Source organism: Pristiophorus japonicus, chromosome 1 (assembly GCF_044704955.1).
Source record: "Pristiophorus japonicus isolate sPriJap1 chromosome 1, sPriJap1.hap1, whole genome shotgun sequence".
Classification (NCBI taxonomy): domain Eukaryota; kingdom Metazoa; phylum Chordata; class Chondrichthyes; family Pristiophoridae; genus Pristiophorus; species Pristiophorus japonicus.
This window is the reverse complement of record NC_091977.1, coordinates 435,101,046-435,123,984: the sequence shown is the minus strand read 5'-3', so window position 1 is coordinate 435,123,984 and position 22,939 is coordinate 435,101,046. Positions and strand designations below refer to the sequence as shown.

General features: G+C 41.3%; 1 protein-coding gene across 6 annotated transcripts in view; it reads left to right on the top strand.

Moving 5' to 3' along the window:
• The window catches only part of efr3a (EFR3 homolog A (S. cerevisiae)), a 328,887-nt gene that overhangs the window by 111,967 nt on the left and 193,981 nt on the right, over positions 1-22,939 (top strand). For 5 of the 6 annotated variants that reach the window (XM_070892800.1, XM_070892793.1, XM_070892785.1 and 2 more), the window contains 2 exons: positions 10,292-10,368; positions 21,588-21,715. In XM_070892800.1, the coding sequence (XP_070748901.1) occupies positions 10,292-10,368; positions 21,588-21,715 (205 nt within the window). Of the gene's footprint in view, positions 1-4,553; positions 4,575-10,291; positions 10,369-21,587; positions 21,716-22,939 lie in introns of those variants that run through there. The other variant, XM_070892807.1, reaches the window with a different exon arrangement.

Here is a 22,939-nt window from a genome sequence, read left to right as displayed (position 1 = left end):
AACCTGCAGGTCACAGCACTTCAAGTACCTATCCAAGCACCTTTTTAAATGTGACAACTGCCTTTATCACCTTTCCAGGCAGTGAGTTCCAGATCCCCATAATCCTCTGCATGAAGAAGCTTCCCCTCATATCCCCCCCCTAAACGTTCCACCTAAAACCTACGCCCCCTTGTAATTGACCCCTCCACCAAGGGAAATAGGCCCTTGCTATCCACTATATTCAGGCCCCTCAAAATGTTATACACCTCAATGAGGTCTACCCTCTGTTTCTGTTCCAAGGAGAACAAACTCAGCCTATCCAATCTGTCCTCATAGCTAAGATTCTCCATTCCAGGCAGCATCCTCGTAAATCTTTTCTGCACCCTCTCCAGTGCAATCATGTCCGCCCTATAATACGGTGACCAGAACGACATGCAATATTCCAGCTGTGGCCCAACCAGTGTATTATACAATTTAAGCGTAACCTCCATGCTCTTTTATATTCTCTGGCTCGGCCAATAAAGGCAAGCATTCCGTATGCCGCCTTGACCACCTTGTTCACCTGGCCTGCTACCTTCAGGGATCTGTGGACCTGCACTCCAAGGTCCCTTTGTTCCTCTACACTTTTCAGTGTCGTACGATTTAATGTGCGACCTCCCCAAGTGCATTACCTCACACTTCTCCGAATTAAATTCCATTTGCCGCTGCTCTGCCCACCTGACCAATAGATTGATATCCTCTTGCAGTCCATGATTATCCTCTTCATTATCAACCACACAGCCAATTTTAGTGTTCTCTGCAAACTTCTTAATCATGCTCCCTATATTCAAATCTAGATCATTGATGTATACAGGTTGGACCTCCTTTATCCAGGACTCCCTTATTCGGCACCACCCCTCGTCCGGCATGATTCTGGTGACTGGTGGTGCATGCGCAGAACACAGCCGACCTCCACCCCAACTTTGGGGTCCACCGACACTTGGCCCACTGGGGGCCCGCCAACACGTCTGGACTGCCCGGGGCACTGGCCGCCTCTCCCCCTCCCCGACCTCAGGCCGCCTCCTCGGGCTGACCTCCCTTTATCCGGCATAGGTCAGGTCCCGAGGGTGTCGGATAATGGAGGTTCAACCTGTACCACAAAAAGCAAGGGATCCAGTATTGAGCCCTGTGGAACGCCACTACAAACATCCTTCCAGTCACAAACATCCATCAACCATTACCCTTTGCTTCCTACCTCTAAGCCAATTTAGGATCCAACTTGCCACTTTGCCCTGGATCCCATGTGCTTTTACCTTCGTGACCAGCCTATCATGTGGGACCTTATCAAAAGCTTTGCTAAAGTCCATATGCACTACATCGTAGGCACTACCCTCATCGACCCTCCTGGTTACATCCTTGAAAAATTCAATCAGGTTAGTCGAATATGATCTTCCCTTAACAAATCCGTGCTGACTGTCCCTGATTAATCCTTGCCTTTCTAAATGTAGGTTTATCCTGTCCTTCAGGATTTTTTCCAATAATTTTTCCACCACTGAGGTTAGGCTGACAGGCTTGTAATTACTCGGCCTATCCCTTTCTCCCTTCTTAAACGAGGGTACCACATTAGCAGTCCTCCGGCACCATGACTGAATCCAAAGAGGACTGGAAAATGATGGTCAAGACCTCTATTTCCTCTTTTGCTTCACTCTCAACAGTCTGGGATGCATTTCATCTGGGCCTGGGGATTTAGCTACTTTCAAAGCTGATAAACTCCTTAATACCTCCTCTCACTGTTTATTTCATCCAGAATTTCACACTCCTCCTCGATAGCAGTATCTGCAATGCCCATTTCCTTCATTAAGAACTATACCCACATCTTCCGCCTTCATGCACCGATTACTCTCATGGTCTCTAATAGGTCCTACCCTTTCTTTAGTTATCCTCTTGCTCTTAATATATTTATAGAACATCTTTGGGTTTTCCTTGATTTTAATTGCCAAGAATTTTTCATGCTCTCTCTTAGCATTCCTAATATCCTTTTTAATTTCACCTCTGAACTTTCTATATTCCTCCAGAGATTCTACATTACTTAGCTGTCGGTATATGACATAAGCTTCCCTTTTTTTTCTTTATCCTCCCCTGTAAGTCCCGAGACATCAAGGGGGCTCTAGAATTGTTGTTACCACCCTTTTTCTTTAAGGGTACATGTTTGGCCTGAGCTCTCCGGATCTCCTTCCTGAATGCCTCCCACTGTTCCAACACTGACTTACCTTCAAGTAGCTGTTTCCAGTCCACTGTGGCCACATCACTTCTCAATTTGGGACATTTATTCCTGGTCTATTCTTGTCCTTATCCATAACTACTTTGAATCTGACTGAATTATGGTCACTGGCACCCAAGTTCTCTCCCACTGATGCCCCTTCCACCTGCCCAGCTTCATTCCCCAAAATTAAATCCAGAACCGTCCCCTCCCGTGTTGGGCTTGTTACATACTGACTAAAAAAAAGTTCTCCTGAATGCATTTTAGGAATTCTGCACCCTCTATACCCTTCATACTATATCTCAATCAATATTAGGAATGTTGAAATCCCCTACTATTATTACCCTATGGTTTTTGAACTTCACAGACATTTGCCTACATATTTGCTCTTCTATCTTCCTCACTGTTTGGGGGTCTATAATACACGCAGTGTGATTGCCCCTTTTTTATTTTTTCAATTCGACCCATATGACCTCATTTGATGATTCCTCTAACATATCACCCCTCCTCACAGCTGTAATAGTTTCTTTAATCAATACTGCAACCGCCCCTCCCCCCTTTTTACCCACCTCGCTGTCCTGCCTAAAAATCCTGTAACCAGGAATATTGAGCTGCCAAACCTGCCCCTCTTTCAACTATTTCTCTAATGGCTATACTGTCATACTCCCAAGTGTCCACCTGTGCTCTTAGCTCATCTGCCTTATTCACTATACTCCTTGCATTGAATTATATACCATTTTAGCACAGGAAAACCTCCTTGATTACTACTTATTCACCCTTGTTTCCTCTGTCTTACAGATTCACTTTCTACATTCTTGCTTTCCAATTTCAGCTTTACTTCCTTCCCTATTGAATTTGTTCTCCGGTTCCCATCCCCCTGCCAAGCTAGTTTAAACTCTCCCAACAACACTAGCAAAAGTCCCCGTGAGGATATTGGCCCCGGTGCTGTTGAGGTGCAACCCATCTGGTTTGTATAAGTCCCATTCCCCCAGAAGTGGTCCCAATGCCTCAGGAATTTAAAGCCCTCCCTCCTGCACCAACTCTCCAGCCACGCGTTCATCCTCTCTATCCTTCTATTCTTGTACTCATTAGCACGTGGCACCGGTAGTAACCCAGAAATTATTGAGGTCCTACCCTTTAATTTTTCTCCTAGCTCCCTTAAATTCTGCCTGCAGGACCTCATCCCTCTGTATACCTGTTTTGTCCTGATATGGACCACGACCTCTCTCTGTTCGCCCTCTCCCCCCCAGAATGCCCTGCATCTGCTCTGTGACATCCTTGACTGACACCAGGGAAACACCATACCATCCTGGAGTCACATCTAAGGCTGCAGAAACACCTCTCTATTCCCCTAACTATTGAATCCCCTACCACTACAGCTCTTTTATTCTTTGTCCCTCCCCCTGTGCAGCTGAGCCACCTGTGGTGCCGTGGACTTGGCTCTGGCTGCACTCCCCAGGGGCATTATCGTCCTCACTGGTGCTCAGAAGAGAATATCGGTTGGAAAGCGAGATGGACTCTGGGGAAGAGAGATGATCACCTCCTGAAATGTGCTACCCACGTAGCTCTGAGCCTCGCGGATGCACCATATTGACTCCAGCTGCCGCTCTAGCTCCAAAGTTGAAGCTGGAGACACTTCCTGCACACATGGTTGTCTAGACGGCGCGAAGCATCCAGGACTTCCCACATGCCGCAGGACATGCACTCCACAGGACTGAGCAGCCCTGCCATCCTTCTAATTGGACATGTTATAAAAGAGAAAAAGAGATACTTATCAATCAGGCGGGGTTTATCCTCCCTGCTCGCCGACCTCCGGGCTTCTGGCTGCTCGCTGACCTCTGGGTCTACCACTCCTTGCCGACCTCCGACTGTGCAGTGCTCCCTCAGTCTTGTGGCAATGAACCCACAATTTTCTGCCAGCTCACGGGTATTCTCTCTGCCGAACTCACGGACACAATTATCTATATTGAAGTCTATGTACTTTAGTTTCAGTTTTGACCTTATTTATTTATTCAGCCATGGTCCTTACTGGATAGTTCTTGATTTTTAGTGGGATATATTTCTCCTGAACACTCTTGATCACCGTTTTAAATCACTGCTATTGTATTTCTTTGTCCGTAAATGTTTCCAGTTTATTTTCCGTAGTTCCATTCTTCTTCCTCTAAAATCAGCTTTTTTCCAATTTATTACTTTGGTCTTTGTCTTTCTTGTGTCCTGCTCAATCTCTTAAACCGTATTATGTTGTGATTGCTATACCCTAGATGTTCCCCTACATTTACTTCTCATATCTGTTCTGGTTCATTTCCCATTATTAGATCCAACAGTGCTCCCTCTTTTTACATACTGGGTAACTGTGGTAAGTAAGGCAAAAGTGTTAAATTTAGTATCTCTTGTATTGTCTAGATTTTTTTTTTGTTCTCTCTAAATGACTACTCTGCTTAATTTCTGGTGGCAGATGAACAGTTTTTGTGCCAGAAGGATGGACAGTTGGACCATTTGTAAGCTAACAGTTATTGCTGCTAAACATGTTACATTTAAATCTTAACTATAAAACTGTTATGGATGGTAGTGATTTATTTTTCTTTTTGTTGTAGAGGTAGAATGTAGTGACCTTGATTTAATGCACTAAGGATGATGTCTGGGTTCTCTGTGTGTGTGTGCCGCCATGTATGTCACTGTAACATACCCTTAACTGCTACACAAGAAATACATACCAAATACATTGTATTGACTGCTTCCACACAATAAATCATTGAAGTATTATACATGATTTTATGGTTCCTGATTATTAGTTGTAACTTATCATAGTTTGTTCCATTAGTAAGGAAACTGTCTTGTGTTTATAATTACTGGAAAATTGAATGCATAAGTTGCATCTCCATATAATTTACCAGTTGTAAACATGTTTAAAATTGTCAGGCTACTGTTAATACTGTTCTATTCAATTCTGATTTTTGAGATCATATCACCTAAATTGCATTCAATCATCTGCCATGCAGTGGTAAATGGGGAAGGGGTAAAGAGGGAGTTGGAAGGAATTGGAGTGAAACCATTTGAGGCACAAGACAGTTATGAAGGGTGATGGAAGGTGGGAAGAATAATGGTTGTTTCTCTTCCCCTGCCCTCTTTTCCCTCCCCTGCCCCACCCGACAGAAAACCTTTCAAAAGTAGAAGGAACACAAGGATTTTAGTCTCGTCCTAATCCTGCTGATTTATGTTTATCTACTACAGTTTTTAAAAAAAAAGGTTTAGTCGCATGGCATAACTAATTCTGTCTCTGGTTTCTGTTCACTTTTCATTGAATAATTAATTGTTCATTTGGTCTATGCTTTTTTTAGTGCTGAGACTAGATTTGTGTTCAGAATAATACTTAATTTAACATTAGGAAGAGCCTCTGCTACAACAACTAGAATTGTGGGTGTAGTTGTATATCTGCCTTTCAGCAATTCTGAGAAATGAACTGAGTTTCACAGCAGTATTTTGAGCCGAGTCAATACAAGTTTGTTTATCACCTTAAGAGTTTACTGTCTTAGCTTATGTGCTTTAATCATGAATATTGTGCATTGCTGAGTAGGTAAGTGTTAAAGAATTTTGCCAATGCACTCTTTCAGTAATTACCATTTAATCTGTGTAATTCTTACACAAGTGATTGTGAACAGTGTTGTGCAAGAAGTTTCTTGCTACTATACAGTATGTGTTTAAAGACTATTCAAAACTTTAACATGGATGATTTAAATATTTCGCTCCCAAAGCCCGCCTCCAATTTTTTTAGCTCTAATTATTCTAGGAGATGGGATTAAGCATATTAATTAAGCTAATTTATATTTTGATGCCAACTGGGAAAGCCTCCCTTAGTCCATCAGTAAAATGCCACAGTGCTTTTGCTGTGCTAAGTGATGAACATTAAGAGCTTGCACTAAAGAGAATATAACCAATAGGCACTAATAACTATAGAAGTGAATGCTATCCCATAAAAAGTATGTTGCTGTCTTAAATAGTCTTGAATTGGTTAATTATAATCAGTAATATCTTTTGCTTCAGTAATAAAATATTATAATTGCAACACAGACTGCTTAATATCGGCTTCTGGATATCCTTTTACTGTTGGAACAAATTCAGACATACAGTGTAGTCCAATTATTTAATATCTTCTATTTAATACATTTATGCAAGTTTATATTAAGGACTATATACTATAGGGTCTATCTGAGACTAGACAAGTTATTCTAATTGATCCTAAAAGTAATGAATACTTTACCATTGTGCAATATTTCCATATATTTTGGATTGCAACGCTCCCTTAAATCTCCCACATATTCAGAATTTATTTTGAAGGAAAGCTGTTATAAAATCCCACTAAGTCCCCTGTTTTGTACTGCCACCTGCAACAAAGATTGATGATGACAGCATTTGATGTATCTATGGTGCCTATAATAGCTAATAGGATGGTGGGGATAAGAGCTAATGGGAATGGTAGTCTGAGTTCCACAAGTCCCTCTTCACAGCTTTCCTTCTGATTTTTTTTCCTCGCTTGTTTTATATGGCTCCATCTAAGATCCTGGTCGAAGTGAAATTGTACTTCATGCTGTGGTATACCTACTTGAGCCAGCCACACCATCAAGCTGTACAAACCAGTTAATACTCTTGAATTACTTGTCCACATTAAATGGGGCAGGTAAATGAGATTGCCCCAGTTGATTTTAAATAACACAATTTCAATGCATTCCTTCTTTCAAATTGCTTCTAAAACCAAAGGTCAATTGCTCTCAATGGTTTGGATAAGCAAAAGGCACTTGGACATTTCCAAGCAGTAAATCACATTGCATCTGTCTTATTCCAAGTGCTTATTTTCAAGGTGTTAATAAAATATTTTATACTTGGGATTACACTTTCATTAGAATTATGTTTGCACATTTTATCAATGCACTGTTTCTTGGCTATAATCTGACATAGCTGTTACAGAATCAAAGTCTTACAGCACAAAAAAGGAGTCCATTCTGAGCCTATGTCAGCTCTTTGAAAGAGCTGTCCAATTTTTAAAATTCGTTTTTGGGATGTGGATGTCGCTGGCAAGGCCCACACCCCAGCTTTTTTCCCATAACCCTGCAAATTAGTCCTCTTCAACTTCCAAGTGCCTTTTGAAAAGTCCTATGGAATCTGATTGCACCACCCTTTCAGGTTGCATTCCAGATCTTAACAACCTAATTTCTCCTGTAGTTCCTTTTTCAATTATTTTAAATCCATGATTTCTTGTTACTGATCCACTTGTCAGAGAAAACAGTTTTGCCATACCTGAAAACCCTCATAATTTTGAATCTCTCTATTGGGTCTCACCTTAACCTTCTATGCTCTAATGAGAACAATCCCAGCTTCTCCAATATCTCCACATAACTGAAGTATCTCATACCTGATATCATCCTAGTAAACCTCCTCTGTATCTTCTCCAAGGCCTTGACATCCATTCCAAAATGTGGTGCCATCTGACACCTAACCAGAGATTTGTAAAGGTTTAGCATGACTGACTTTTTACAAAGCCAAGTATCCCATACACTTTCTTAACCGCCTTATCAACTTGACCTGCCATCTTCAAGAATTTGAATATGCAGCCCCAGGTCCCTCTGCTCTTGCACTCTCCTCAAAAATAGTACCATTTAGATTATACTGCCTCTCCATGTTGTTTCTCCCAAAGTGTATCACTTGACACTAATCTGCATCAAGTTGCATCTGCCATGTATCTGCCCATTTCACCAGTCTGTCTATATCCTCCTGAAGTCTGCTATTATCTTGCTCACTATTTACTACGTTGCCAAGTTTTGTATCAGCCACAAACGTCAAAATTGTTATCCCCATACCCAAGTCCATGTTTATATATAACAGGAAAAGCAATGATCTTAATACTGACCCCTGGGGGATCCCACTGCATACTTCAGTCAGAAAAATATCCATTCACCACAACTCTCTGCCTCCCATCCCTTAGCCAATTACGTTCCCAAGTTGCCATTGTCCCTTTAATCCCATGTACTTTTGTTTCCAAATAAGTCTGTTCCATGGTATTTTATCAAATCCCATTTGAAAGTCTATATATACAACATCTACTGCACTGCCTTCATCAACCCTCTCGGTTACTTCATCAAGTAACTCAATCAAGTTAGTCAGACATGATTTGCCTTTAACAATCTGTGCTGGCCGTCCCTTATTAACCCATGTATCTCCAAGTGAGAGATAATTTTGTCCTCGACAGTGGTCTCTTGTAATTTTCCCACCACTGACGTTCAATTGATTGGCCTGTAGTTATCCGGTTTATCCCTGTCTTTTTATTTTGAACAGGGGTGTAACATTTGCAATCCTCTAGTTCTCTGGCACCACTCCTATATCCAAGGATGATTGAAAGTTTGTGGTCAGAGCTTCTGCTATCTCCACCCTTGTTTCCCTCAACAACCTAGGATGCATCCAATCTGAAGCAGGTGACATGTTAACTTTGAGTGGTGCCAGGCAATTTAGCACCACCTTTCTAATTTTTATCCTATCCAGTATCTGTACTCCTTTCCCCCACCCACCCTTACTGTGAAATTAACTTAGCCCTCTTTGTTGTGAAGACAGATACAAAGTACTCATTCAGTACCTCAGTCATGCCCTCTGCCTCCACAAGATTTGTTTTTTGTCCCTAACTGACCTACCATTTATTTTAATTACCTTTTACATGCTTATAAAAAAAAATTGGGGTTCCTTTTTATGTTTTCTGCTCATCTTTTCTCGTACTCCCTCTTTGCCCTTGTATCCTTTTTCAGTTTCCCCCTACAATCTCTGTATTCTGCCTGGTTTTCAATTGTATTCTGTACCTGACATTTGTAATAAACTTTTTCTGCTTTATCTTAACCTCAATTTCCATTGTAATCCAGGGAGCTCTAGCTTTATCTTTCCTCCTTTATGGAAAATGCTTGGTTTGTACCTAAATGATCTCCACCTTGAAGGCCTGCCATTGCTCATTTACCGTTTTCTTGGGCAATCTTTGTTTCCAGTCCACCTGTGCTAGTTCCTTACTCAAATCACTGAAATTAGCTCTCTTCCAGTTGGGCATTTTCATTTTTCTTTGTCCCTTTCCATAACTACGTTTAAACCTGATATATTGCTATTGTTAAAACCTACCTCTTTGACCAAGCTATTGGTCACCTGCCCTGATTTCTCCTTATGTGGTTTAGTGTCAAATTTTTTATTTCAATACTCCTGTGGAAGCGCCTTGGGACGTTTCACTACGTTAAAGGTACTATATAAATGCAAGTTGTTGTTATCACTCAGATGTTCTCTCACTGAAACACTCCACTTGCCCTACTTCATTCCCAGAACTAGATCCAGCACGGCTTCCTTCCTCGTTGGGCTAGAAACATACTGATTGTGAAAGTTCTCCTGTACACATTTTAGGAATTCTTCATCCTCCTTGCCTTTTTACTCTGGTTTTTCCCCCAGTCTAAATTGGGGTAATTGAAGTTTCCCACTATTATTGCTCTATTATTTTTACATTTCTCTGAAATTTGCCTACAGATTTGCTCCCCTATCTCCTCAGTATTTACGGGTCTATAGTAAACACCCAGCAATGTAACAGCTCCTTTTCTTTTCCTTAACTCTAACCAAATAGATTCAGTCTTTAAAACATCTAGTATATTGTCCCTCTGTAATATTATTGTTGATCAATACTGCCACCTGTCCCTCCTGTCTTTCCCATCCTTACCCCTCCTGAATACATTGTAGCCCGGAATGTTTAGTTCCCATTCCTGCCCATGTTTAAGGCAGGTCTCCATTATAGCCCCTATGTCGTAACGCCATGTGGCAACTTGCGCCTGTAGCTCGTCAACCTTATTTATAACATTCCTCGCATTAGCACAAATGCATTCCAACACCATGCTAGTCTGCTTTGCTTTTTTTCCTCCAGCTAATTCCTGCTCTATCTGCGCTATTCTTCTGTTGCTGTTTATCCCTCCAATTTTTATACCATTTGTCTCTCCTCTGCTGCTGCTACATCCTGGTGCCCCTCCCCCTGCCAAGTTAGTTTAAACCCTTATATTTATATTTCTACAGGAGTATGCGGCTGCTGTGGTGCTTTGCGCCCACGATACAAACGCCTGGTAGATAACATCTTTCCTGAAGATCCAAAGGTAAGTGAATAATATAAAATAACTTGCAGTTGCTAAAATTGTTTTTTTTAATGGAAATGTTTAACTCTCGTATCAGTTGGGCTTCATGGAGCTGCATCTACTACAATACTCAAAACATTATAAATACTATTAAACATATTAACTACATTTGTTCTAGTTTTGCTCAACCAGGAGACATTTGGTAGAATAGTGAGCATACATTTTTTTTAAAAAGTGATTATCACTTGGGCCATTAAATGTAGCAGGCTTTGGCCCAATATACTTTAACTGCAGTATGGTAGACTATTGTCTATCGATTGCTCCTATTAGTGCAGATTGAAACAATTTTGTAAAATGGCTTCATAGTCTTTGAGCTTTATGGGTAAGCTTTGTCTCCATGTGTAGGAAAGTGACTCTACCTGTAGAGTTAATGAGCGAGATTATGATAGAGGGAAAATAAGTAAAATAAAATCTGAATACACATCAGATAGCAATGACCATCTTTACACTTTACCAAACTGTTTTGAGTAGTTCATTGACCTATTGATGTTGCTTCTGCTGCTATGTTGCAGCGTGATTGGTATTGATTCTAGTCAAATACTTCAACAACAAAATGAAATCAAAACTGTACCATCACACTACTGCTTCTGGGTGACTGGGTCTATAGATCTGAATTCCAGTGGCTGAAAACTACCACCCTGAAGTGATCTATTTGTTTATCACCGCAATATGATGGTTACTGCCAGATGGTTTTCTTGCAATGTATTGTTGAATATTAACTCATTCACTGCTAGAAATGAAATTTGTCACCAACCCTATTTGGTCCAGGGTTTATAGAATGGTACATCCTTCAGTAGAAAAAAGTAGGATCTTTATTTAAAAAAATCAAAACACAGATCAAAGTGAAGAACAATAGATAGTTTGGAGTTGATCGATTTGGCTGTCATGTTTCAGGATGTTAAGAGAAATTGTGCTGCAGCCTTCTTACTCAGATATACTATAAATGTTTTATTTATATTTCAAGCTCATTGGGATTAATGGACTATAGTGCCTGACTTAATTGTGCAAATGTTGAAATTGATGTACAAATCTGACATCTGCATTATCTTTTTCAAAAGCTGCCTTGTTTATATTAAGTGCAGTTTTCTGAGCTAGCCATGTGTAGGGTTTGTGGGAGGAAGGGAAATATTGGGCCGAAAATTGCGGTCGGAGGCTTCCTTTGGACGAACGCCTCTGACCTGAAAAAAAAATATACAAAACTACCTGGTGTCCCCAGAGGGACGTAGGATTCCGGTCGGAGGCCTTCATTCGCTGCGCAGCGCACAGGGACATGTCTTCCGCGTATGGACACACAGTGCTGGAATCACATGGGCCTGGATCACCAATCACTATCTAGTATTCTCATTGATAATAATTGGAACTCCATTTGTACGGGCTCCCATTACTATCAATGAGAATACCCAACCTAAAATAAAAAACACAGCATAATAAATTTTTTAAAAACCTTGCATATTTAAAATGAATTGAAATTGAATGTAATTAAATGTTTTAGAAAAAAAAATATTTCTTTTAATTTTTTTTAATGTTTTACTAGTGTTAAAAATAAACTTGCCTTCATGAAAAGGGTTTTTAATATAAAAATGAGTGATTAAATTTAATTTTGCTATGTTTTAAAACTCTTATGCTGGTAAAAGTAAGCTATACGCCTGCTTTTACCAGGCGTAAGAGTTTGAAAGACATTCGCTGGGAAGAGTTAGACAAATAGCCCAATCTCTGCCCCATGGATGTTCTTCCTGCAGAGATGCATAGGATCTGTCTGAAGAAATTTTGACAGATCGGAAAAGCTGGTTCTCGGCACATGAACATCACGAGCCGAGAACCACCATTGCGAGGCTTCGCCAGGTGCGTGCGCACTTCATATGCACCTGGCGAGGCTGCAATTTTCGGCCCACTATCACACACACTTCCTTTTTCACTGTCTGGACATCATCGCCTCTTGCAGATTGCTGGAATTTGTTGCCTTCCATTACCAATAAAGCTTAAATGCAATTTGACCCATCCATGCTCATATGCCTCACCGAGAGCAGCTTTACCTACTGATAGAAAGTTGTTTGAGCTGGAAAATTTTAGTATTGGCACAGCTGAAAACAGGTTGAATGTATGAATGCCTCCTCCTCCCTGGTAGATGCATACACCTTTTGTAAAATATCTGCAATTTTTTGGGGAGGGTTGGTTGCTTCGAATAATAATTAGTGTTATCCTCCACACATCTGTTTTTAAACTTGCATTTCTGCCTGAAAATATAGTTACCACTATGGAGATAAAATAGTATTACCCTGAATGGTATTCCATCTGGAGGTAATTTTGGGAGATGTACTCAAATGCAGAAAATTGCAATCTATGCGTTGAGCTGTATTTGGGCAGTACTTATGCCCGTTTACAAATTTCAATATAGGTTTAACACGGTGATAATTCTTTTAGGTCAGTAGACCAAAAAATGCAATGTGGCCAATTAACTTCAGACACATTGCTAATTTCAGACTGGAGTCTTGTCAGACCAAAATCTACCAGTGCGTCCTCTTTTATTCAACATCAATCTTTGACCCAAGATCTGCTACCACTGCAATGCTCTTTGGTGATTTAGCTCCATGTTTCATAAAAAGAAATCTGAGTGGGATGGGGAGAAGAAGGGGATGTGAGCTGAATGGTTAGACGCAGGAATATCACCTCTAGAATCTAGTTTCAGTCCACCTCAGACTGATGGGATAAAAGTATCTCCTGAGGTTGTAAGTGTCCACGTGAATGGAAGATTTCAATACCATTCCAAATGCACATAGCCCTCAAGCACAAACCTACTCCTAATTGTTCAGTCTCTACATCATGTATATAATCAAGATTGCTCTCGTATTCTGTGGTGTGTAAAGCCACATTGACCCATCATCTCAATCTTCGCTAACATACACTGGCTCCTCATCCCCGAATGCATTAAATTATAAGTCCTTACCCCATTTATAAACCCCCCATGGTTCTTGTCATCTTACCATTGCAATCTCCTCTTCCCCAATATCCCCTCCCCTGTTGCTGCATTACTTGGCTTGTTGTGGTTCTCCTCAAGTGGCTCTTGTTGGTTAAAAGCAACGGGGCTGAATTTGCTGTCGGTATGACTGTGTACTTTCAGAGTACTCTCATACCGCCTTTGAAATGGACAGCAAGTTTGGGATTATATGCTAAATCTCGAACTTGCAATCTGTCAAGTTCCGACTGTATTATCTTCATAGCTGGTGCAGAATTGAGCTAATTGCCCAACAACTGACCCACAATTATATAAGAACATAAGAAATAGGAGCAGGAGTAAGTCAGTTGGCCTCTCAAGCCTGCTCCGCCAATCAATAAGATCATGGCTGATCTGATCTTGGCCTCAACTCCACTTCCCTGCCTGCTCCCCATAACCCTTGACTCCCCTATATTTCAAAAATTTGTGTATCCCCTTTAAATATATTTAATGACCCAGCCTCCATACCTCTCTAGGATAGAGAATTATAAAGATTCACGACCCTCAGAGAAGAAATTCCTCCTCATATCTCTGTTTTAAATGGGCGACCACTTATTCTGAAACTATGCCCCCTAGTTCTAGATTCCCTCATGAGGGGAAACATCCTCTCTGCTTCTACCCTGTCAAGCCCCCTCAGAATCTTATGTTTCAATAAGATCACCTCTCATTCTTCGAAACTCCAATGAGTATAGGCCTAACCTGTTCAACCTTTCTTCATAAGACGACAACTTCATCTCCGGAATCAACCTAGTGAACCTTCTCTGAACTGCCTCCAATGCAAGTATATCCCTCCTCAAATGAGACCAAAACTGTATGCAGTACTCCAGGTGTGGTCTCACTAACACCCTGTACAGTTGTAGCAAGACTTCCCTACTTTTATACTTCATCCCCCTTGCAATAAAGGCCAACATTCTATTTGCCTTCCTAAGTACTTGCTGTACCTGCATGCTAAGTTATTGTGTGTGTACAAGGACCCCCAGATCCCTCTGTACTGCAGCATTTTGTAGTCTTTCTCCATTTAAATAAGTTTGCTTTTTTATTTCCTATCTCACATTTTCCCACATTATACTCCATCTGCCAAATTTTTGCCCACTCACTTAACCTGTCTATATCCCTTTGCAGATTCTGTGTGGCCTCCTCACAACTTGCTTTCCCCCCACCTTTCTTTGTATCATCAGTAAATTTGGCTACAGTGCACTCTGTCCCTTCATCCAAGTTATTAATATGGATTGTAAATAGTTGAGGCCCCAGCACTGATCCCTGTGGCACCCCACTAGTTACAGTTTGCCAATCTGAAAATAACCCATTTATGCATGGAAATTTTACAGCTGGTGCAAAACAGGTGCAGGAGCCTGTTTGTAAAGTGTAAGGATCTCCATCATAATGATAAATCTTTAATCTCATGCTTTTTTGTTTCAATTACTGTAACTATGTTTGCCCTTTACAATGAGCCTGCCTGAGGGATTAGAAAATCTCCAAAAGTTCAGTTGAATATTAACCAAATGTACATATCTGCTTGAATAAAGTAGTTAAGCAGCCTGCAGTGAAGTGTGATTACTTCTGGTCCATTGATAATTCCACCCCCCCCCCCCCCCCCCCCCCCCAAAGTTAATTTCTAGTTCTAAGAATGTAAATCCAGACTGGGATGAGTGAGACACGGGATGAATGAGAGATCTTCTGTTTACTTATTGGAACACCGGCCCACGTGATGCCAGGTACGCTTATGCACACAATGCACCCCTGGGATCCGTGGGCCGCTACTATGCTGCGATCAACTCCCCAGCGACTGACAGCAACTTCTCGAAGGAGAGTTCCCAGCAGGTACGTGTGCATTCCTTTTGGAAGTCAGTGGTGTACTCTGTAGCTACGCTGCCAACTGCAATTGCAGGGTTAATATCTTTTGAGGTTTATTGAGATTGTTTAACATTTATGGCCCTCTAATTTTACCTTCTTGTATTCAACTGCTGGAAGTATCTTCTTCACTGTGTATAGGATGAGAATGAGGAGAAAATAGATAAATGTACCAAACATTGTTGCCTTCTTGTCAATGCCTCTTCTGCAATGAAGACCATCTTTAGTTCTGTAAAACATGCCCTCCTTGTACTTCTGTGCCATGTCCAAGAATTTTCCGATCAGTTCCGCAAGCCAGTTACCACCAGTGATTTTATATGGGTCAATACTTCATTAACAATATGTTTGGGTGCTAAAATATGACTACTGCAACTGTGTTTAGGTTAGGCTAGTAAGTTAGGATGCTGTATTCTGGCAATTGCAATGTTTGCCCTTAGATGGTAAGTGGTATTCTTACCAATGTTTGACCTGGCAAAGTGCCTGAACAATGGCAAGTGAGCACCATTTAAAATGGTCTGCTTGACGTGTAGGATACCATTTGGGCTGATTTAGTCATATCTACCCCAATAATTAATTTAATTGGCCCTTTTAGTTGATGTAATTTGTAAGCAGTCCCAACCACTATCTTGGGAATAAAGTACTGAAATGCCACCAGTGGAACCATGCATACCAAGTGCTAAATGTATGTCAAAAGGGATGCTTCCTGCATTTGGGACAATCCAGCAAGCAATAGGGTTTCAATTGATGAAGGAAATTACTTTCCTTGCACAACTTTGCTTCTAATCCGAGTCATTCTTCCATTTACAAATTTCGTACAAATTAAGAAGTATAATTTTTTTAATTTTTTTTTATTCGTTGCCAATCTTTCCAATTCTTTGTCGGATCACAAACACCAGAGGTCACCTTGCACCTGTCAAGGATCACTCTGCGCTGCCACCTTGTGGTCAAAGCATTGACAACAGTACTAGCATGCATCAGTTCTGAGCTGACTACCCCAAGTGCAATCACGTCCTTTCTATAATACAGCGACCAGAACTGCACGCAATACTCCAGCTAACCAAAGTATTATATATTTTAAGCATAACCTCCCTGCTCTTGTATTCTATGCCTCGGCCAATAAAGGCAAGCATATTCCGTATGCATTCTTAACCACCTTATCCACCTGGCCTGCTACTTTCAGGGACCTGTGGACAAGCACTCCAAGGTCCCTTTGTTCATCTACACTATTAAGTGGCCTACCGCTTAATGTGTATACCCTTTCCTTATTAGCCCTCCCAAAGTGCATCAGCTCACACTTCTCTGAATTAAATTCCATTTGCCACTACTCTGCCCACCTGACCAGTAGATTGCTATCCTCTTGCAGCCCATGACTTTCCTCTTCATTATCAACCACACAGGCAATTTTAATGTCGTCTGCAAACTTCTTAATCATACTCCCTATATTCAAATCTAAATCGTTGATATATACCAGAAAAAGCAAGGGACCCAGTATTGAATCCTGCGGAACCCCACTGGAAACATCCTTCCAGTCACAAAAACATTCATCAATCATTACCCTTTGCTTCCTACCTCCAAGCCAATTTTGGATCCAACTTGCCACTTTGCCCTGTATCCCATGGGCTTTAACCTTCATGACCAGTCTACCATGTGGGACCTTATCAAAAGCCTTGCTAAAGTCCATATCTCCTACGGAGGTGTGGCGAATGAGGGTTCGGGGCCCAGAAGAGCCGAGGGGCAACACGGGCCAGTCCACACTGCAATATGTGTGCGCACTAGGTCCGTGCAGCAGAGCAGGTTTCCAGTTTCCCTGGTTAACCCTTGCCACTGGATAAAGGCTTAGCTCTGTCAAGCCCGTGTGGTGACTGATGTGCAATGGTCACCACACGTTTAAATAAAAAAAAAAAAAAAAAAAAAATCCATGCACAGGCATCTTCCATCCCTTCAATTGGAGTTCAGGACTGGAACATCGGGTCCTTCATTGAAACATCTGTGAACTCACGTGGAAGCAAGTCATCCTCGTTCGAGGGATTGCCTATGATGATGACCCTAAGAAAAGATCTGCTTATGTCACATTTGTAAAGTTTTAAATCTGGCTGGAGTTTTATCCCTAAATATTACACTCCTGTAGACTATAATTGATGCTGTAAGGTGTGGCTAACCACATTGGTTACTGGTTTAAACCATTAGCCATGTGGTCAATCTTTGCAGACTTGTTGAGAAAATTTGACCAGTTTTTGCCTGGTCACAGGAGAAAATGCAAATAAGTCATAAAGGAGCTTTAAAGCTAAATATTCATTTTTGCAACTTTGTGAAATAAATAGATCCTTTATTTACTTAATTTTAAATGTGTTTATAGTGCTGAGTTTAAATAGTGTTGGTTCATGATTAATCTATGAGATCGATAGAGGTTTGGGTCATAAGAACATAAGATCATAAGAAATAGGAGTAGGCCATTTGGCCATTGGAGCCTGCTCCGCCATTCAATAAGATCATGGCTGATCTGATCATGGACTCAGCTCCACTTCCCTCCCCACTCCCCATAACCCTTCACTTCCTTATCGCTCAAAAATCTGTCTATCTCCGCCCTAAATATATTCAATGACCCAGTCTCCACAACTCTCTGGGGCAGAGAATTCCATAGATTTACAACCCTCACAGAAGAAATTTCTCCTCATCTTGGTTTTAATGGGTGGCTCCTTATTCTAAGACTATATCCCCTAGTTTTAGTTTCCCCTATGAGTGGAAATATCCTCTCTGCATCCACCTTGCAAGCCTCCTCATTATCTTACAAGTTTCAATAAGATCACCTCTCATTCTTCTGAACTCCAATGCGTATAGGCCAACCTACTCAACCTATCCTCAAGTCAACCCCTCATCTCCAGGTGTGGCCTCACCAATACCCTGTACAGTTGTAGCAGGACTTCTCTACTTTTATACTCTCTCCCCTTTGCAATAAAGGCCATCATTCCATTTGCCTTCCTGATTACTTGCTATACCTGCATACTAACTTTTTTGTGTTTCATGCAAAAGGACCCTCGGGTCTCTCTCTACTGCAGCACTTTGCAATTTTTCTCCATTCAAATTATAATTTGCTTTTCTATTATTTTTGCCAAAGTGGATAACCTCACATTTTCCCACATTATACTCCATCTGCCAAATTTTTGCCCACTCACTTAGCCTGTCTATATCCCTTTGCAGATTTTTTGTGTCCTCCTCACAATTTGCTCTCCCACCCATCTTTGTATCATCAGCAAACTTGGCTACATTACACTTGGTCCCTTCGTCCAAGTCATTAATATAGATTGTAAATAGTTGAGGACCCAGCACCGATCCCTGCGGCACGCCACTTGTCACTGTTTGCCAACCGGAAAATGACCCATTTATCCCGAATCTCTTTTCTGTTAGTTAGCCAATCCTCTATCCATGCTAATATATTACCTCCAACCCTGTGAGCTTTTATCTTGTGCAGTAACCTTTTATGTGGCACCTTATTGAATGCCTTCTGGAAATCCAAATACACCGCATTCACTGGTTCCCCCTTATCCACCCTGCTCGTTACATGCTCAAAGAACTCCAGCAAATTTGTCAAACATGATTTCCCTATTTCCCTTTCATAAAACCATGCTGACTCTGCTTGATTGAATCATGCTTTTCCAAGTATCCCACTACTGCTTCCTTAATAATGGACACCAGCATTTTCCCAACGACAGATGTTAGGCTAACTGGTCTATAGTTTCCTGCTGTTTGTCTGCTTCATTTTTTAAATAAGGGTGTTACATTTGCGGTTTTTCAATCTGCTGGTACCGTCCAGAATCCAGGGAATTTTGGTAGATTACAACCAATGCATCCACTATCTCTGAAGCCACTTCTCTTAAGACCCTAGGATGTAAGGCATCAGGTCCAGGGGACTTATCTGCCTTTAGTCCCATTATTTTACCTCGTACTACTTCTTTAGTGATAGTGATTGTATGAAGTTTCTCCCTACCGCTAGCCCCTTGATTATCCACTATTGGGATGTTTTTAGTGTCTTCTACCATGAAGACCGATACAAAATATTTGTTCAACGTCGCTATCATTTCCCTGTTCTCCATTATTAATTCCCCAGTCTCATCCTCCAGGGGACCAACTTTTACTTTAGCCACTCTTCTTTTTTTCATTTTTATGTACCTATAGAAACTCTTACTATCTGTTTTTATATTTCGTGCTAGTTTACTTTCTTCATCTATCTTCCCCCTCTTAATCATTTTTTTAGTTATTCTCTGCTGGCTTTTAAAAATTTCCCAATCCTCTGTCCTCCCACTAGTCTTGGCCACATTGTATGCCCTTGTTTTCAATTTGGTACCCTCCCTATTGCTTTAGTTAACCATGGATGGTTATCCCATCTTAGTCTTTCCTTCTCATTGGGATATATTTTTGTTATGAGTTATGAAATATCTCATTAAATGTCTGCCACTGTTCTTCAACCGTCCCATACTTTAGTCTATTTTCCCAGTCTACTTTAGCCAACTCTGCCCTCATACCTTTGTAGTCCCCTTTATTTCAGCTTGGGACACTGGTTTGAGAACCAACTTTCTCTCCCTCCAACTGAATTTGAAATTCAACCATATTATGGTCACTCATTCCTAGAGGATCTTTTACTATGAGATAATTTATTTATCCTGCCTCATTACACAGCACTAGATCTAAGATAGCCAGCTCGCTGGTTGGTTCTGCAATGTACTGTTCAAGGAAACTATCCCGATTACACTCTATGAACTCCTCCTCAATGCTACCCTGGCCAATTTGCTTTGTCCAATCAATACGAAGGTTAAAATCACCCATGATTATTACCGTTCCTTTTTTACAAGCCTCCATTATTTCTTGATTTATACTCCGTTCAACCGTGTAGCTACTGTTAGGGGGCCTATAGACTACACCTTCCAGCGACTTTTCCTCTTTATTATTCCTTATCTCCAACCAAACTGATTCAACCTCTTGATCCTCTGAGCCAATATTGTTTCTGTTATATATGTAAACTTGTATTTACTCTGTACAACCACCAGAGGGCTCATTCCCAGGAGTCCCAAGGGATCCCATAATCCCTTGAGAGCACAGGTATTTAAGGAGGCTTCACAGGTTGGAGAAGCAACTCTGGAGACCTGCAATAAAAGACTAAAGTCACACTTTACTTTGAGCTCAGTGTTCAGTCTGACTCTTTCTCCATACACAACAGTTTCTCATGAATGCACTGATCCCATCCTTTTCCTTTCTGTCTGTCTTTCTGAATTGTCAAATACCCCTGAATATTGAGTTCCCAGTCCTGGTCACCTTGCAACCACATCTCTGTAATGTCTATCGGATCATACCCATTTGTATCTATTTGTGCTGTCAACTCATCTATTTTGTTATGAATGCTACGTGCATTTAGACAGAGGTTTTAAAGTTGTTTTTTTTTACCCTTTTTTCCTGCTTGTTTCCTCTGTTCTTCAAACTCACTTTCTTCATTTTTGCTTTGTAATTCCAGCTTTACTCCCCTCCCTACTGAATCTATTCTCGGGTTCCCTTCCCCCTGCCAAGCTAGTTTAAACCGTCCCAAAGCACTGGCAAACGCCCCCCCCCCCCCCAAAACGAGGATATTGGTCTTGACTCTGTTGAGGTGCATCCTGTCCGACTTGTACAGGTCCCTCTTCCCCCAGAAGCGGTCCCAATGCCTCAGGAAACTAAAGCCCTCCCTCCTGCACCATCTCTCCAGCCATGCATTCATCTGCTCTATCCTCCTATTTCTGTACTCATTAGCTCGTAGCACTGGGAGTAATCCAGAGATTATGACCTTTTTGAAGTCCTGCTTTTTAATCTCTCTCGTAGCTCCCTAAACTCTGCCTACAGGACCTCATCCCTCGTTCTACCTATGTCATTGGTCCTGATATGGACCACAACCTCTGGCTGTTAACCCTCTCCCCCCAGAATGCCCTGCAGCCACTCTATGACATCCATGACCCTGGCACCAGGGAGGCAACACACCATTCTGGAGTCACATCTGCGGCTGCAGAAACACCTGTCTAATCCCCTGACTATTGAATCCCCTACAATTATAGGTCTTCCATTCTTCTTCCTTCCCCTTAAAATATGTTGTCTATCAAGAGTAGAGGGATTTAACTCTACATCTGGAAATGCTTGGTGGGGCCACCACTTCCCAAAGTGGATGAGTGTTGCATTCCCTAATAGGGATAACCGTCACCTGGAACAAAACAATTTGGATAAAATGAATACCACCAAGTCAATAGTATTAAAAAAAAAAAAACAGGCATTAAGCTTTTTAAAAAGGTGATTATTGATACAACCAGTCTTTTCTTATTAGGATGGTCTTGTGAAAGCTGACATGGAAAAGTTGACCTTCTATGCAGTTTCGGCTCCAGACAAACTGGATCGAATAGGAAAGTACCTTGCAGAACGGCTCAGTCGGGATGTTGTCAGGCATAGATATGGGTAGGTAACTTTTATTGTTTAAAAATTGTGTGGTAATTTATTTCAATATGCTGCTAGGTTTAAAAAGTGACTCATAATAAATGATACCAGGAGAGAAATAAATTGGTGTGGGCAATCACAAAACGTATAACTGTTTGGAATGTGAAATCTCTGATTTTCACGACTGAACTGAGTAAAACATATTTTTCCCATGAGGCATCTTCAGGAGAGTATATGAGTATATCGGTCCCATTCCTTTTAACTTGTTCCGTGGTGAGACTATACGATGAATAAGTGCAATGCCTTGGCTTGTGGGCATAAGCATTCTTTTCATTTCTAGAAAACAAATTACTTCCCAGCACTGGTTTCAAAAATTGTGACTTGAATAAATAGTTGCTTGCTGTATGACCACAACTTATCTTTGTGTAAATTATTTTTAGTCATATAAAATAATTCTGAATTTTAGATTTGCTCTTTATCTTTTGTTATGATGAAAAAGGTTCCTTTCTCTGTAGTCTCTCTTTGGGCTCCATTTTCCCCAAAGCACTTTTTTGACGTATTTGAAGGTCTTCCCCCCCCCCCCCCCCGTGTCGTCTCCTCCTTCCCCCCCCCCCCCACCGGTCTTTTCCCCCTCACCTGTCTCTCTTTACCCCCCCCCACCTCCCCCTCTCTGTAACCGGACTGCGTGAGAGAACTGGGGACTGAGAATGGGACCGGACAGCCTTTGGACGGAGTTGGAGGCAAGTTGCTGCTGTGTGTTTTTCAATTCTTTCAATGTGTCCAGGCATCTGCTGTGCTGCTTTCCTTACCTGCACCGATTTCCTCAATTATAGGCCTGTCCTGAAAAACCTTCCCCAATCAGAACTGGAGTAACGCTCAGCTGACCAAACTTCCCTAAATGACCAGAAGTGGCGTAGGTGGCTGGTTATGCCCACTTTGGCTTTTTAAAAAAAAATGAATTCAAAAAATTTGTAACTAACTGAGTTATGCAGGTGCACATTGATTGGGGAAACTGGGGATTTTTAAGTTAGGCCAGAAAAAGCAGCCTGCTCCAAAAATAACAGCGCAAATACTGGGGAAGATGCAGCTTTTTTATAACTAAAGCTCCTCATTCCTGGTATCTAATCTTTTCTGTACCCTTTGCATGGCCTTGATTTCTTTCCTAAAGTAAGATGCCCAAAATGAAATACAATACTAGGTTGGGGGGTGGGGGGGGGTCGGAGGGAAGGAAAGGGAAAAAAATGT